This window comes from Leucoraja erinacea, chromosome 27, assembly GCF_028641065.1.
Source record: "Leucoraja erinacea ecotype New England chromosome 27, Leri_hhj_1, whole genome shotgun sequence".
In the NCBI taxonomy this organism is placed as follows: Eukaryota; Metazoa; Chordata; class Chondrichthyes; order Rajiformes; family Rajidae; genus Leucoraja; species Leucoraja erinaceus.
In genome coordinates, this window is record NC_073403.1 from 16,410,172 (window position 1) to 16,427,721 (window position 17,550).

The 17,550-nt window shown below is 40.1% G+C and overlaps 1 protein-coding gene across 2 annotated transcripts in view; it reads right to left on the bottom strand.

Moving 5' to 3' along the window:
* Positions 1 to 1,207: 1,207 nt before the first annotated feature.
* LOC129710289 (breast cancer type 1 susceptibility protein homolog) overlaps positions 1,208 to 17,550 on the bottom strand; it is a 72,002-nt gene continuing 55,659 nt past the window's right edge. For both annotated transcript variants that reach the window (XM_055657181.1, XM_055657180.1), the window contains exons 16-23: positions 17,185 to 17,272; positions 16,154 to 16,231; positions 14,648 to 14,688; positions 13,783 to 13,866; positions 12,347 to 12,404; positions 5,174 to 5,247; positions 4,268 to 4,328; positions 1,208 to 3,433 (exon numbers count right to left, since the gene is read on the bottom strand). In XM_055657181.1, the coding sequence (XP_055513156.1) occupies positions 3,321 to 3,433; positions 4,268 to 4,328; positions 5,174 to 5,247; positions 12,347 to 12,404; positions 13,783 to 13,866; positions 14,648 to 14,688; positions 16,154 to 16,231; positions 17,185 to 17,272 (597 nt within the window). In that variant the 3' untranslated portion in view covers positions 1,208 to 3,320. The remainder of the gene's footprint in view (positions 3,434 to 4,267; positions 4,329 to 5,173; positions 5,248 to 12,346; positions 12,405 to 13,782; positions 13,867 to 14,647; positions 14,689 to 16,153; positions 16,232 to 17,184; positions 17,273 to 17,550) is intronic.

A 17,550-nucleotide genomic window follows, 5' to 3' on the forward strand; every position in this document is an offset into this window, starting at 1 on the left:
GCTCCACGATGTTAGGCCGCAGTGCGAACGGAGATACGACACAGGAAAAAAAGAAGTTGCATCTCTGCTGAAGAGATAAGTTCCCCACTCACCCCACATAATCTATCTATACTATTACTAAAACTCTCATCTTGTCCTCTTCCGGTTTGCATTGTTTTTAAATTTGCACAAAAACGGTACCCTATAATCGCCACCTTACTCACCGTTCTCCTCTGCTCCATGCGCACCAAGTTTTGTTCTGATAAGTGGAATATTACAAAACTTATGAAGCTTTAAAAAAAATCGTGAGATCAGCAGATTGGTCTTCTTGCCTGTCAGTCACCATGAAGGTTATGCCCCTTCTGGCACCCGCTGTCAATCACCAAGGCGAGGTGAATAAAGTGGCGGAGGCGGGGCTGAGTCTGGGAGCCGCGCTGATTGAGGCCGCAAGAGTGGAGTCGGGGAAGCCGCTGAGTAGAGTCCCTCCACCCCCACTTCCCCCTTTACCCCCCCCCATTCCTCCCCCTCACCATCCCAACTCCCCCACACACACCCCCCCCCCTCACCATCCCCATCCCTCCCCCACAGCATGGTGGAATATTGGATTGGGGAATGGGTTGCTTTGGGGGACCAGGCCTCCCGTGTGACTGGGACCAAACGGGTCCCACTTAGTCTAGTGCACAACTAAAACAGACTATTACATACATCTAACATTAACGATGACAAAGAAGGGATGGACAAACAGACTGCAGACGAGTCGCAGCCGCACTGCTGCTTATGAGAAAGATTGAGACACTACCGAGTGATCCAACGTTTAAGATCAGAACAAGATCAGTAACATACCCTTTGCTGAAAACTAAGATGGAATACGCCACAACTGAGCCAGTGAAACTAACCGGCAAGATACTATTTTACCCGTGCAAAATATTGTAGATTCTAGAAATCAAATTAAAATGCAGAAAATCATGGAAATGCTCATCAGCAGATTAGGGAATATTTGTGAGGAACAAAGGATTCTTAATGTTTCAGGTTAATGACCTTGCATCAGAACATTACTGTACAACTGTTACTGAATGCACACATGTTCAATTAAGTATGCTTTATTTTTTTAAGAAAATGTAAAGTTTAATCATTTGCACCCAGGGTAATAGCCTCATTTTTAATTATATTGTTGCCCATTCATTAATTTCAGGCAGCTTCCTTCCCACAGGATACATATATTACAGAATGCAAGAAGAAGTTCAATTTCTTGTATGACTTACCTGCAGTTGATTGCAGTCGGCTAGCATCACAAATATAATTGAAAGACTTTGCTAAGTGCGGCTTTGCACTATTCAAATTAGGCTGAATTGAATATATAAAAGGCTGCCCAGATAGAATGATATTAATTGGTTTTAATCATCAATTGCATAAAATTTTACAAAGGTTTATAAGTATATGTTACATCTCAGTACAAAAGAACTTTAACATGTACAATGAGCTTATTTTCCCCTCATTATATTTGAAAAAGCAACTGGTGTCATAGACAAGAATGTTGTGATAAGAACATCAACATTCCTCAATTTAGCCGTATTTCAGAGGAGTTCTTCAGAACCCAGGCACTTCTCAAGACAGCAACACATTCTGGTAAACAGTTCCTCTGATATTGCTCTTGCTGTATCTTTAAAAATCCTGCAAAGTCTTTATATGTTTTCCTTCCCTCACATATTGCACAATTTGGAACGAGAACAATTCACTGAAATTTTCAAATGAAAACCTCCCATGGAAGATTTCAGCTGACATTAGACAGGATTTTAAAAACAGAGCAAGGTGGTCGTCTAATGAAGATTTTTTTTCTATAATTCTGTCAAATTTGTCACTGGTTTAATTACAATGGGTACAGATTTTCACAATGTGACTAATGCCCTCAAAATGCCTTTGGAGAATACACTGTGGCACAAGAACTCATTACACTAGAATTTCATTCAAACTTTTGCAAAGTGATCTCAATTACAGAATAGGGAGTCTAAACCTTTCATTTAGGCTCTTATCACAATATCAAACTCTCGACTTGAAATCGCTGAGATATGAAAAAAGATATCTCAGGGCGCAAGGTCATCGCTCTTTTAAGACCCAAGAGATAACTGATTGGTAATTAGAGCAGATTTATGCAGTTAAAATTTTGGAATACAGAAATCAGATCATAGAACACAATTTAGTCAGCATATTTAATGAATAGTGAAATTTGGTTTGTTAATCAAATTAGAATCATGTGGAGCCAAGTAAATTTATTCCAAGGATGTGTACAGGAACTGTTACATCACACACCTGTGTAAAGGATGGATGTTCATCCACCATATTATGTCAAATTCCTGCAGAAATCGGCTCTCAACAGCCATTGGTGAGAGAAGATAACAATGTTTCACAAAAATCGGAAGAAATGCATGGAAATATGCAGTAATAACTGCAGTATACCAGGGAAGGAATATTGTAAATGATTAATAGTATTTTCTATTTTAACTGCAATGGGGGAAACAAATAATCTTGTGTGTTAAATTTGATGCAGTCTTAAATCTATCATTTTGGTAAAGCTAATTATGCATTCCGAATGAGATTCTGCATTAAGGACACAAAATGTTGATAGATTCAGATTCCAAGAGAAGGTGAAAATAAACAGTTTTTAACAATCTGACAGGAACATCGGTGAGGGCCATTCCTTCCTCCTCCTGGCCTGGATGTCAGAGGTGGGAACAGCAGAGGTAAAATACAGTCACAAAATGGGCAGACATTGCAAGGTTTCTTGAATGAAAGAATTCTGCAGCTACTGTGTAAATCACAGAAAGCTGGGAAGTATAACAGATTGAGTTTGTGGTCAAAAACAAAGATACAGACAATATTTAAAAATAATCTTATTTGTCAGTGAAACTGTACCTGATAAAAAAAAACAATGCAATTGATTACAGACTTTATAGAGTGTAGTATTTATTGTGCAATTGTACAATATTTTCCTCCATTTCCTAGGCTGAATTTTATCACATATAATGTGCACTAACCATTGAGGCTTACATTCCGCACATGCCATCGATCATAAATTGTTTTAAAACAATCAAATTATCTTCATGACTTAACATTCAGCACGGAATAAGGTTTTTATTCTATGTGTTTATCACTACGCATTTGCAAAATAAACCCAAAGATCATATTTAAAATGCAACCTTTTGCTATGCATTTGTCAGAATTTTGCTTTCTTAACAGTGCTTGAATCTGTTATTTACATTATACCTACACAAATAAATCTATTTACATTATATATAAATCAAATCATAAGAAATACATCTTCAGAAGATCCAGATTGTGCTGACTCAGTCTGGAAGGCAGATCAGATAAGCTTTTAATTGATGATTTTCATAGCAGGCAATACTGTCCAAAATCCATTCACGGGAAACCACAATACTATTGTACTGTCTTTGTATTGCTGTAACAAAGTCAATTTGTTTAAAGCATTAGGAATTCAATCTTCAACCATTAAATCAAAATCAACATTGATCTTCAGAAGAGTAATCATCAATAACAGACTTTAGTTCAGCAGATAGTAAAACATGCATGCATGCTTCCGCAAGAGATCGCTTCCAAACTTGGTCTAGCATAATATTAAAAGTGTGTGTGTGTGTGTGTGTCTGCCTGACTTGTGGGTGCCAGCCTTTGATTCGCTGCTACGCCAGCACCAGACCCACAAACACCCAGATATTTTCAATTTCGGTAGAGATTTCACTTCTCATTCCAAGTATCCACTCCTGATTAAATTTTGTCGTCTTTATGTACACATTTTTAATAAAATCCGCATCCCCCCCCCCCCCCCCCCCCCCACCCACTCACGGGTCCTGCTGGCCACGACCATAACGGCTGGTCGCCCGCATCTCGCCTCAAAGTACTTTAAAAACACTGCAGAGTCCCAAACACTTGAGTTGGAGATCTCCCGCACAGAGGGAAAGGGATAGGGGACAAACCCGGGCAAATGAGGACAATCTTAGACGCATCGAAAAGGTTTAGAGGGATATGGGACAAACCGGGCAAATGGGACAATCTTACATGGGGCATCTTGGCGGGCATGGTCGAGTTGGGCCGAATGGCTCGTTTTTGTGCTGTATGACTATGACTCAATTTACAAATAATAAGAGGAACAGATGTTTTCAAATTGATGGATATCAAACAAATCTTAAGGTTAAAGGTTGTACACAGTTTACTTTGATAGTTCAATGCAAAAAGCCTACCAGTGCCATAAAAAGCTCAGTGTTAACTCTAAACTCACCTCTATAGTCGGTGTTAATCGGATTAGCATCAGGCTGCACTACCACCACTTCGGTGCAATTCTAGCAGAAAGAATGCATATGGGGTTGAAGTTGATGCAATGGTTACAAAAGTCATTCTCAAAACCATTCTCAGCAATTTGTAAGAGTAATGATTTTAAATTAATAGAAAATAACTTAAATACAACACAATAAACAAAGTGCGAGAGGAACTCAGCTTGTCAGGCAACATCTGCGGAAGGAATGGACAGATGACATTTCAGGTGGGATTGAAGAACGGACCAGACATGAAACGTCATCTGCCAAATCCCTCCACAGATGTTACTTTACCTGCCGAGTTCTTCCAGCACTTTGTTTTGATCAAGATTCCAGAATCTGCAGTTTCTTGATCTCCACTGAGAATTACTGTGTTCTATGATGAATATATTATAAAACTGTATCATAATGTGTGACATCATAAAGAAGTTCCAATTGTCGGGGAATTAATACGAAATATCCACTCGTCTGGAAAGTCCACCAGACCACTACCAAAGTCCCAACGATGCAAGATTATTGGAGTTTTATTATACAGAATTCACAACCAATCTGTGGATACAGGCAAGATACAAAGTCAATTTGTACCAAGCCACTGATTTGCCCCATCAAGATCCATCTTTGACAGCACTTGTGGATTGCACATTGTGCCAAGGGCTTGGATGGGACGGAATTTAGTGATGTGTTCAACATGTACAAGAGAAAATGAAAAACTCAAATGCCTCTTAGGAAACATCGTCAGTCCATTCCTTCCACAAATATTGTTCGACCTGGTGAATTTATTCAACACAGTTTTGCTCAAGATTCCAACATCTGCAGTTTCTTCCGTCTTAACTTTATAAGTCTTTTGGAGTGAAGCAATTTCTAATACTTACAGGACTATAGGTGAATAAACAAGGTTCCTTAACTATTGAGGCACCACAGAGTTCTATCATCCATTCCAACTGATCTGTAAAATAAAGTATTATCCACCGCTTAATACTTTAATCAAAACCAAATTTTAACATGCAGCACAATTCAATTCAAAATTAAGTTGTTCGATTCCCAACCTCAGCTATCCACAAAAGTATTGTGGAATAAATTTTATGCAAGGAGTACGCAGTTTTATACAGGCATTGGACAATGCTATTCATCCCCACATACTGGAACACAACTACGCTTGGTTTACTTGCAAACAAAATATTGTCTAATTTCCCAGTGGAAAATATCTGGCTTGAATTGCAATGTATAAAATTACCACATATATGTTTTAGAAACATAGAAAATAGGTGCAGGAGCAGGCCATTTGGCCCTTCGAGCCAGCACCACCATTCATCGTGATCATGGCTGATCATCCCCTATCAATAACCCGTGCTTGCCTTCTCCCCATCTCCCCACTAGCCCCTAGAGCTCTATCTAACACTCTCTGAAGTCCATCCAGTGACTTGACCTCCACTGCCCTCTGTGGCAGGGAATTCCATAAATTCACAACTCTCTGGGTGAAAATGTTTTTTTCTCACCTCAGTCTTAAATGACCTCCCCTTTATTCTAAGACTGTGGCCCCTGGTTCTGGACTCACCCAACATTGGGAACATTTTTCCTGCATCTAGCTTGTCCAGTCCTTTTATAATTTTATATGTTTCTATAAGGTCACCCCCTCATCCTTCCAAACTCCAGTGAAGAATATAAGCCTAGTCTTTTCAATCTTTCCTCATATGACAAATCAGGAGACCAAAACTCTACACAATACTCCAGATGTGGTCTCACCAGAGCCCTATACAACTGCAGAAGAACCTCTTTACTCCTATACTGAAATCCTCTTGTTATGAAGGCCAACATTCCATTAGCTTTCTTCACTGCCTGCTTGTAGTTTTCTTATAGATTATCTCTCCCATTGGACGGCATTCTTGAAATTGTGTGAACACACACTTATTTCCCTTTTATTCATTTTAAAGGGAAAGATGGATATCTTACTGACCATGTTAAAGACTTTGCTCAGGGGGTACAAAAACGGAAAATTAACCTTAATTTTCACAGAAAAAGAGAATATTTATACATTCATAATAATTCAAAAATAACAGCAAGTGAAGGAGTGAAGGTGATTTCGCAGATTATTACAGCTGTGCCCTTGCTTTCATTTAACCTATTTTTTTCATTTAACCAATATTTTTTCAAATACCTAGCTGCTTATTGTTTTAAGGACTTCATCCTTCAAATGGTCTCACACAGGACTTCCGGAATACATGGAATGAGCTGTTCAGACATAGAAGCCACAGAGACCAACGGGTGGTTGAAATCTGGCAAATGGATTATAATGTTGCAAAATGTGAAACTGCCCATTAGGCTGGGGGAAAAAAAGTCTGCATCTTTTCTGAACAGCGAGATTGTGAGGAGTGCCAAAATGTAAGCACATCTTACATCTGTGCTTGTAAATGTGGAACACACCAACATATCCGCATCGACTTTCAATGCTTACATTTTACTCCAGAAGCGGGGCTCCAGGAGACCAATATATCTCTTACAATATTTTGCATTAATAAATAAAATTTCTACCCTATTTGTTTAAGAGTAGGATTTTAAATCAGGAAAATAAACTTAAAAAGCTAAAACAATATAAAACTACATCAAAGCTATATTAAAAGCGGTGGTACAATACAAAAGTTGGATAGCCATCTGTAGTTAACAGGGGGGGAATTGCATCCCATGTGTCAATGAATCTTTAATTCTACATTCACTCGTACATATATTTGAGAAGGCACCTAAACAGCCTCAGCTCAACACCCACGTGCGTAATCTCCATACAAAATGATATGTTCCCGTGTGCATACATGTGGGAAGAAAATATCCAAGACATGGAAGATAAATAAGAGAAACACCCATAAGGTCTACCTTTGCAAGCATTTGAAATTTCAACAGGTTAAGCAAGGGGCCATAACCTCTAATCGTGGCATGTACCCCAGCCATCGAACAAAATTCAGATATTCCAAAGCTCACGATGGAAGATCAACCATATACTTTGCCAATGAACACAGAGCCCACTTAAATACAGTGAAAACATTGCAAACTTCCTATTGATCACTATTGAGATCGCTATACCTACTTTGGGAGGGAGCTAATATGAAAAAAAATCATTCTCCCCAGGAAATATACCCAGGAAACGTCACCCATTCATGCTGCCTAAGTTACTCCAGCTTTGTGTCTATCTTCAGTTTAAACCTACATCTGCAGTTCCTTCTTAAACATATCTATTAAACTTAATACCCTTTTGTTTACGATTGCTCTTTATAAAAATCTGTAAGAGTGTAATGAAATTGATGGAGAAAACCTTCATACATATTATTTTTATTTTCTAGCAAGGTCTCCAAAAAACAGCTAAAGAAAACATGCATTAAATTGATATTTATAAGATGATGATTGAAGAAAGTCCTTGCATTGATAATATTGCATTAGCATTCTATTAAGATTTTATAGAAACTTTCAGAACTCATTTAAAGAAAGATGTAACTTAATAACACACAAAGTATGCTAACAAGCCTCCACTCTTTTGTGCAAAAGCAACGTAGACTGTGCCGGAATTTGCAAATTAAACTTTGTTTGCATTGTTTCACTGACAAGAATATCCATCACTATCAATGCTTGGTACACAAAAATGCTGGAGAAACTCAGCGGGTGCAGCAGCATCTATGGAGCGAAGGAGATGGGCAACGTTTTGGGCCGAAACCCTTCTTCAGACTGATAGGGGGTGAGGGGGGCGAGGAGAAGAAAGGAAAAGGAGGAGGAGGAGCCAGAGGGCCGAGGTAGGAAGGGGAGGAGACAGCAAGGGTTAGCAGAATTGTGAGAAATCAATGTTCATGCCACCAGGATGCAGACTCTCCCCAAGCGGAATATGAGGTGCTGTTCCTCCAATTTCCGATATTGCTCACTCTGGCCGTGGAGGAGACCCAGGACAGAGAGGTCGGATACGGAATGGGAGGGGGAGTTGAAGTGCTGAGCCACCGGGGGGTCAGGTTGAATTGGAGGAACAGCACCTCGTATTCCGCTTGGGGAGTCTGCATCCTGGTGGCATGAACATTGATTTCTCACAATTCTGATAAACCCTTGCTGGCTCCTCCCCTTCCTACCTCAGCCCTCGGGCTCCTCCTCCTCCTTTTCCTTTCTTCTTGAAACGTTGCCCATCTCCTTCGCTCCATAGATGCTGCTGCACCCGCTGAGTTTCTCCAGCATTTTTGTGTACCTTTGATTTTCCAGCATCTGCAGTTCCTTCTTAAACAGTAGCAATGCTTTCTCTTTGTCAAATCTGTTCAATATTCGTGGGACAAGATGAAAAGTTAAGATAAGCCGAGCTGACTAGCAGATCAGAATATTTAACGATGGAGCTGCTATTGGAGGATATATCAGAAAGCTTATATAATATGAAAGCATAGTGTGGCTTGAATGGTGCACCTATAATACATGCTGGTGGAGTGGAGGAGGTGCTGTGTAATAAATCAGAAATTCAGGAAAGTCATCTTGCTGTCAAGTTGAAGTTAATAAAAAGTTTGGACTAGGTGTAGTTTAGTTTAGAGATACAACGTGGAAATAAGCCTTTCGGACCCACCGAGTCTGCGCTGACCAGTGATCCTCGTGCACTGGCACTATCCAACACACTAGTGAAAATTTACAATTTTTACCAAACCCAATTAACTCGTAGTCAGGATCGAACCCAGGTCTCTGGCAGTACAAGGCAGCAACTCCACAGCTGTGCCACCGTGTTGCCCCTTACACTTAGTCATGTTCAGCAATCAGATACTTAGAAGAAAACAGAAAATTAAATTAGTTTAGCCTGGTATTGGTCGGCATGGCTTTGTGGGGTGAAGGGCCTGGTCCTGTGCTGTGCTATGTTATGTTCTATTAAGCGCATTGATTCCCACGACTTTAGCAAATAAACATTTAATTTCCACTGAGGCCATAATATCTGGATAGTTATTGGGGAAATTGAGCAAATCCTTTCTGTATCAGGCATTGGAAGGAGTTCAGAATATTCTGGAATAAATAAGATATTTAGAACTGCAGCCAAGGCAAAAGGTTGAATAGAGTGGACTTGTTTTCTCTTGAACAGTGGAGACGTCTCTGCTCAGAGGGCGGTGGAGGCAGGTTCTCTGGATGCTTTCAAGAGAGAGCTATATAGGGCTCTTAAAAATAGCGGAGTCAGGAGATATGGGGAGAAGGCAGGAATGGGGTACTGATTGGGGATGATCATCCATGATCATATTGAATGGCGGTGCTGGCTCAAAGGGCCGAATGGCCTACTCTTGCACCTATTGTCTATTATCTATTGAATATTGTCTATTGAGACCAAGGGTATGGGGTGTATAAAATGACATGCCTAGGTAGATTAAAGAAGGCAACATTTCTGACCTTAGTAGAGCGGTCAGAAATTAGGGGACACGATTTTAAAGTAATTGCGGGAAGAATCAAAAGGGGGATAAGGAAAGAATATCAAGACCCCTGGAACATACTGTCATTATTGTCATGTATACCCACTGAGGTACAGGTAAAGGCTTGGATATATCTGCATGCTATCCAATCAAATCAGATAATACAATCAAGCCAAACTAAAGTACAATAATAGGGCAAAGCGAAAGAAACAGAGTGCAGAATATAGTTCTTCGTATTTAGCGCACCAGTTCCAGAGACAAAGTCCAATGCCACAGTGGGGTCGAGGCAAATCCTAGCTTATGGAAGGGCCGCCAAAAAGTTTGATGACAGAGGACAAGTTGCTGTTCCCGAGTTTGGTGGTGCATGCCTTTGAGCTCCTGGATCTTCTGGCCTATGGGAGTGGGGGAAAATCTTGCCATGTTTAGAAATTACTTGGATATGTACCTGAAGAGACATGGCCTGGGGTTCTAGACCATGTCTTAAAAAATAAAATTGTTTGGTAGCATTTTTTTGGCAAACATGGATACGTCAAATGCCTTTGTGTCACTAGTTGTCATTCTTTAGTGTTTATTCCTCAACCAATGAACAAAAACAAAATCAAAAACTATGTATTGGTTAGTTCCTTTGTGCCAGATTTGACAGCATGCAAACCAGCTGCCGAGACTCTCCCAAAGACAACAGAAGTAGCCACAAAGTTTTAACCGTTTTCCCCTCTGATTCACTAAACAAGCTCAAAGGGAGCATAAGTACTATTGCACATCAGTTGGGTAGGTTGGCCCACCCATGCCATGTGATGAATGCCAAGATTTCCTCAGCAAAGACAGATTCCTTCATGACATTACATGTGATGCTTCATTTACAGGACAAGTCCTGTACCTATTATATATAAACATTTCTATTTCACGTTTTGGCTGTTTCTGTAACAAAAAATAGTGGCACAGGCATCATCGTGGAATTTGTGCTATTTGAAAGCAGGAGAATCTTGCCAGGGTTCCGTGTTAGTGGGTGATTTGTTGATTTCATTTCACTTCGAAAGCAAGGAGAAAAGTAAATTGTTGGCTGTGGAAATGATTTTGTTTGGGTCAGCTCTGCAGCACTAGTGAATTTATTTTACAGTGACATTCCAGAGTGCTTAAAGGCAATTGTAGTTGCCATGGTTGCAGTTGGAATTTAGTGACGATAAGGCCAGATGCACAACTACTTTGATTTATTTTTAAACTGCTTTTGGCTATCAGGAATGTGGTTTAATACAGTAGATGAAAGTGAACAAGTGGGAAGGTACTCATGTCTAAAATGTTTACAAAATGAAAAAGTGCATCTTATTTTCTCTTCGCCACTGACATTGCCAGGTTTTCTTCTGCATTCAGCACCATATTTGAACCCAAAAGGTGGAAAGATGACGTGCCTCCACATCTCAGCCAAGGTGTGAAGCAGCTGCTATGAATTCTGCAATGGGCTGTGCAGTATAGAAAGCACTAAGTTTCACCTTCCTTCACCCCTCAACATGAAGTGTTTGGTGGTTCTGCACAATTGAACAATGCAGATCAGAAACATAGAGGGTAAATATAAGCATAAGCCAGTGTCCCGCACACTGCAGTATGCTGAATAAATCCAAGGGCTCTATGACCATGGACAAAAATCAGACATGCAGCTAACCAAATGCTTTTCAATTCCTTTATTGTTCTATCCCCCCACCCCCCACTCCCCTGGTTTACTTTTCTGGATTACTTAAGACAGAAGAGACTGCAAGTGTTGGAATCTTGACCAAAAAAAAAACCCAAAGTGCTGGAGGAACTCAGGCAGCATCCACGGAGGGAAGGGACAGATAATGTTTAATCCGTTTGAAATAGTATCCCCACCCGAAACATTGTCTCATCATTCCCCCCACCGATCAAGTTCCTCTCTGGATTATAAATCTGGCTATAGTAAATACATGACCAACTTTACTCACTATGTGTGGAAAAATGCAAGGTCATTTACTTCAGTGCATAAAACAGTAGAAACTCACAAAAAGGGGGGCGGGGGAGAGAAAGAGTGTTAAGGTCTCAGACAACGAGACATTTTTTCTAATCACAGGTTGATGAATCGTTGGATTTTTTTTCTCCCACTGAGAAGGCTCTGTCCAAGTTCATTCAAAAGGGAAAATCAATAGATTTCTGGATATTAAGGGAATGAAGTTAAGGTAGGAGATTAGCCCTGACCTTGATGAATGGCAGAGCAGGCTCGGGGGACCAGATGGCTGACTCCTGCTCCTAATTCTTCTGTTCATTTATGTATTAGTTATCCTGAACCAGAAAAGCAGCAAACTGCTCCAGCAATTTATTTCTGTGGCAACAGCCACAATGCGATGAGACTCAAAAACCCAGTCTTGCTGCATTGATCAAATACATATTCATCATCCCAAAGAACACCTGCCAGAACCAACATTCATTGTCCATATTTACTATACCATGAGTGAAATACTAATTTATAGTTAACTTGTGCAAAAGAACTGGATTTTATATACATGATGTAGTCTCGAAATCTGATGATTTAGTTATCTTTCTTGGGAACGAGAGCAATCTACCAAACTTGCTTGGATCCAAACTTTGGCTTTAAATGGTTTTTGCCCCCATTACTCACAAGTTTGATTGGTAATCGAAAACTCTTACCTCTGCTCATCCCAGTGAATGAACCATAGCAGCAAATCTCATACTGGCTTAACAGCAGCTGAGAAATAATTAAAAACAAATGTTAGTAAAAAGGTGACAACTTATGAAAACCAACAATATTTTAATATCAATGGAAATATAACTCGTGCAAAGCCTTTTCACTTGACATTATATCACACAAAGCTACATTGGAATATCAAGATTGATTGGACAAACAGAAATTTCCATGTGAATGGACGCAATGATCTATGAAAAGAAAGTCAGGGAACAGATTGGTGGAGCTGGTTCTTAATACAGTAGCACATAGGAGTTGACAGGCAAAAGGCAGAAGCGTGGTGCACAGCTGAAGAGATGTTTTTCCAGAATTTGTGTTGGGCAGTCCCTGAATTTTAAATTGTTTTCATTCAGCAAGTGGGGATCCAAGAAAGAAAATGGGTAATGGACGCCCGGGATATTCAGAGACCATACAGATTTAACAAACGTTTATGAAGAGTGAGAGGACGATGGATAATTGAGATTAGAAGTAACGAAAATCATGGATGGGAAGTTCAGAATTGATCGTGATGTACAATGTGGTAGAGGCAGCAATAAGTCTTGGTGATAAAGGAGTGCATAAAACCAACATTTTCTTAACATAGTAAACTAGGATTTGCTCATCTGACTTTAGAGAAAACAGACTGCTGATTCGTCAATAAGAGGAAACAAAACCAAAATATTTAATTATCTCCATTGGTAATAAATGGGATAAATATATTCTTCTCAATCCAATCTATTTTGTTAACATTTTATTACAGAGTCTGTTCTAAAGAGACAATGTAATAGTAATAATCCAGTAATTGTGGGATAGACCTGCAATAAAAGTGTTACCAACTCACGATTTAATCAAGAAACCGCAATAAAATTCTCCAGTTATTTGCTAATAACTTAGCAATCCATTTTATAGCCTCAAGCGTAAATTGCATTAAAATTGTTATCATTAATACAAGTCTTTAGGGAGCTTTAGCAAGCAGATCGCAACAACAATTGTTTTGCCACTGATTAAGCCACATAAGTGACTTGTTTAAGATTATATTGGAGATGATCTTCTGTAGGCCACATATCCAAGGCCATCAGTTTAGCAGGGATTTCTTCTTGAGCTTCTTGCAATTCTCTTAAGAGTTGGCAACTAAACTACAATTTCCTGTACACACATTTCACAGAAATAAAAGCAGGACAGTTTATATTATTCCAGATGCCAATTAGTTGCTCAGCTATTTTGTAAGAAGAAATTAAAATAGTCAATTGACAAAAGGTCATCAGAGACAAGTTATCCTGGGAACTCAAGTATTTCAAACTGGAAAGTAAATACTTGCCCATTATAAAAATATGTTCTCTTGAAAGAAGAAAGACAAAATAAGGAAAAATGAGCACATGACATTACAAGTCAGTGTTCTTACTTCTGCATCAGCTGTTTTTCTTGCTTTTCTTGGGCCGTTGTGGTTTCTTCCATTGATTACATCTCCTCGCACCTCAAACTCGAGCTGAAAATATTAAGAAAAATTGCAGGTTGCAGATTTTTCTGTTCAATGCCCCATTTCAAGTGCTATACATCTCCAACCATTTCAACTTTAAAATATGTATGAGACATAAAAGAGCACCAAAGTTAATATCCAGGTTTTGTAGTTTAGAAAATTATATCCAGCTCTGCATTTTACTGTGATGGCTTTTCCACAAATTTAAAAAAGGGCGTTTGGATACATGACAGCAATATAGAGGCAGTTTTGATCCATAATTCAATCCGGCCTTGTAGGTTCTAGGTTGAATTACATTTTTTCATCAATAATTTTAAAAAACTTAATATAACCCTAAATCTAAATTTAGGTGCACTTTAAATTTTTTAGATATAACTCATTTGCAGGAAATTAATATTTTGGTCAGGGTATTCTATTTAAGTTTTGGGAATAATATACAGAAGCCTAAATTACTGATCATGAGACAGTGTGAACTCCACCATGGTAGTTTGGGATTAAATAAATCTGGTTGAAGCAGCAAAGAGTAGAAGGGTGCGTAAAACAATGGACAGTTCAAAAATGTCCAGTTTACCAATTTCCTTCAGGGAAGGAAGTCTACCATATTCATACAGTCTGGCCTTGTAAACAAAACCAATGCATCCAACTTATAATTCCCTTTGAAATGGCCCAGTTCAAGGATGGGGAACTTCAGCACCTACTTAAACCGTAACATTCAAATAATTACCCATGTGTAATAATTAACACGTTCATTCCAAATTGATAACGAAGCAGACTTTAAAAAAGATCTTACCTCATCAACTATTGAGCCCTCTCTAAAACACTCAATGATCCCTGAAAATAAATTAATACAATTATTTTCCAAGTTTAATACAATATCAGTCTCAGCAACACCAGGTGTTTAATAATAATAATTAGTGTTTAATTTTAGAGCCATTTATGGTTTTCCAAAGCTCATCGGTGACGCTAATCTTCAATCAGCATCTTAAATTTAGACCAAAAACTTTAGCAATGTTCTGGAGAAGAGAGTTCTTATCTAGTACAACTCTGCAGAAGGGCTGTACTGTCAGGTGACAAAGGAAGTGTCCACGTTTCAGGTGGAAGGTGTAAACAGAGACCCTTTCAGATGAGCACAAGGAATATAGTGCAATACTTGCTACAACAGCACCCTTTAACCAAAAGAAAAGCCAACAAAGTAGGTGAGCATCTTTCTTGTGCTACTTTATAAGCATTTTTTTCCATATACAATGGAGCCCTTTATTAACGATGCATGAAGGACATGCAAGTTCTATCTTTCGTATGTGCATTCCCTTCTCAAGGTTCTTCATTACTCAAGAGTTACTCAATAAGCAGTTTTTTTTCTCCCCAAGATTGGTCACCATCTTATTTTTGTTGATAAATCAATTTCCAACACTGTAGCGGCTCCCAAGGGTTGCGCCATCATAGCTGTCGAACCCCTTGGCACGGGAGTGGTTCAGTCCAGAGGCGGCCCTTAACCAGGCATTCGGACTGCTTCTAAAGAGGACTTGGCTTCATCATCGGCGGAGCTCGTGTACGGGTCGCCACTCACGGTGCCCGGGGAGTTCGTGCCGTCGGCGCTGGGGCAGCAGGGAACGCCCTCATCCACCCTAAACCGCCATGGGACATTTTGCCCACATGTGCCATCAGCCCTCAGGGTCTGCCCATACGTTTTCCTGCTCCGTGATGCCCACCGGACACCACTCCAGAGGCCATATGAGGGCCCGTTCCGGGTGCTGGAACATGGGCAGACGACTTGTGCTGGACATGGGGGGCCAGCCGGAGGCCGTGTCGATTGACCGGTTGAAGCCGGCGCACCTGGACATTGATCGTGGGACCTCGAGGGCGCCCCCCTTCACGGCTCCCTCCGCCTGTCACTCCACCTGTCCTCCCGCCGGTCCCTCGACCATTCCCTCGACCTGTCCATCCACCTATGCCTCCACCAGCCCCACGATCTGCTCACTTCCGCACGCGGGCCGGCCGGGTCATGCGCCCACTGGTGCGTTTCGTGCCTCGGGTTCTGGGGGGGCGGTCCTGTGGCGGCTCACTAGGGTCGCGCCATCATAGCTGTCAAACCCCTCGGCACGGGAGTGGTTCAGTCCGGAGGCGGCCCTTAACCAGAGGGTTTAAAGGCAGGAGTTTGGGTGCCATCTCTCTCTCGTTTGGACCTCCCTACAACCGGGAGGAACATAATTAAAGGTGCCTCTCAAAATACTTGACTCCTCTCTTCCTTTTTGAGACCCACGCACCACAACACCATGATTTGGGACACTGTACTTACACTGATAACTGACAACCCATCGCCTCCCTGCTATTCCCATGAAGTACTTCAATGTCCTTTCACAAACAAAATCCGCATCTGAAATAACAATGAGACATTAAAGATTGCACTAATACACCAATGCAGCTTTGGCAAAAATGTAAACCTTTTAAAAAATTACAGGATTTTCAATACATATGTATATTCAAGATTTCTTCCCCATTCACCTTAGACATTATATCAAGTCTAATCGGGAATAAAAAGAGTAGGAAAATGAAGTTCAAGCCTAAGATCAGCCATAATTTAAATGAATGGAGGAGCTGCCGAGAGGAACTTAATGCTTTATAGATTATAGATCTCCATTATTTACAGTATTGTACTTTACTAACTAGCTCAACGTGTCCTGTGCTGGAATCCTTAAGCAGAACACCGAACCGTGCAGCACAGGAACAAGCCCTCTGTGCCGAATGTGATGTTAAGTTAAACTAATCTTCTCTGCCTGCGTGTGATCTATATTCCTCCACATGAATATGCAGGGAATGGAGGAGAATGGATCACGGTTGCTGCGTTTTTAAATTGCACAAAACTATCTGCAGCTAAGTTGCTTTTCAATGCCTTCACGTGCAAATCTGCAATACATTGGTACCCCTAGAATAACCGGAACTTAAACAAAATTCGTGGGTTTTTACTACAATTGAAAATCACTACAATTGCGATGTGAACCTTGGAAAAAAAAACAAATATTTTAACAAATTATATATATATTTTTTTAAAGTTGCAGCTTAAAAAAAATCTTCTCATCTACATTCATATTATTATTTAGAACCATGTGAGTATAACAGGAAAAACGCTCAGCATTTTTGTTTCATTTGAAGGGGCAGGAATCTGGATGTAGGGGGAGTCGGTTACTAGAGTGGATGAAGCTCCCGAGCAGCAAAAACACTGGAAGTCAAGCAGGGAAACTGGGTCATTTCAGAGCTCTAATTTTAAGCTCCTCTTCTTTCTTGAATGCAAAATTATTGAAAAAAATACAAGATAAAATAATACTCCACCTGTTTTCATGATGACATGGGTTGTACTGGGTGAAAAGTTACTTAGAAATTCAGCCCCCATTTTTTTTGTAAAAGCTTCAATCAATTGCTGTAATCAGAAAAGTAGCAAGATCAATTTGCATTCACGCCAAGCCGTTAGAGTCAGTTATACACATGCAAACAACCTGCCAATCTTATCCATTGTGGGGTCAAGGAAAGAGCGTTCATATCGCGGCCCTGTTCTCACCAATCTTTCCACCACCACACACAAGCGCAAGACGGACATCATTGTATGCGGATGCCGAAAAGCATGTTCAGCTCTGGCTGAACAACTTCTAATCTTGTGTGTGGACATGACAAGATCTTATTCATGGTGAACGTTGGTAT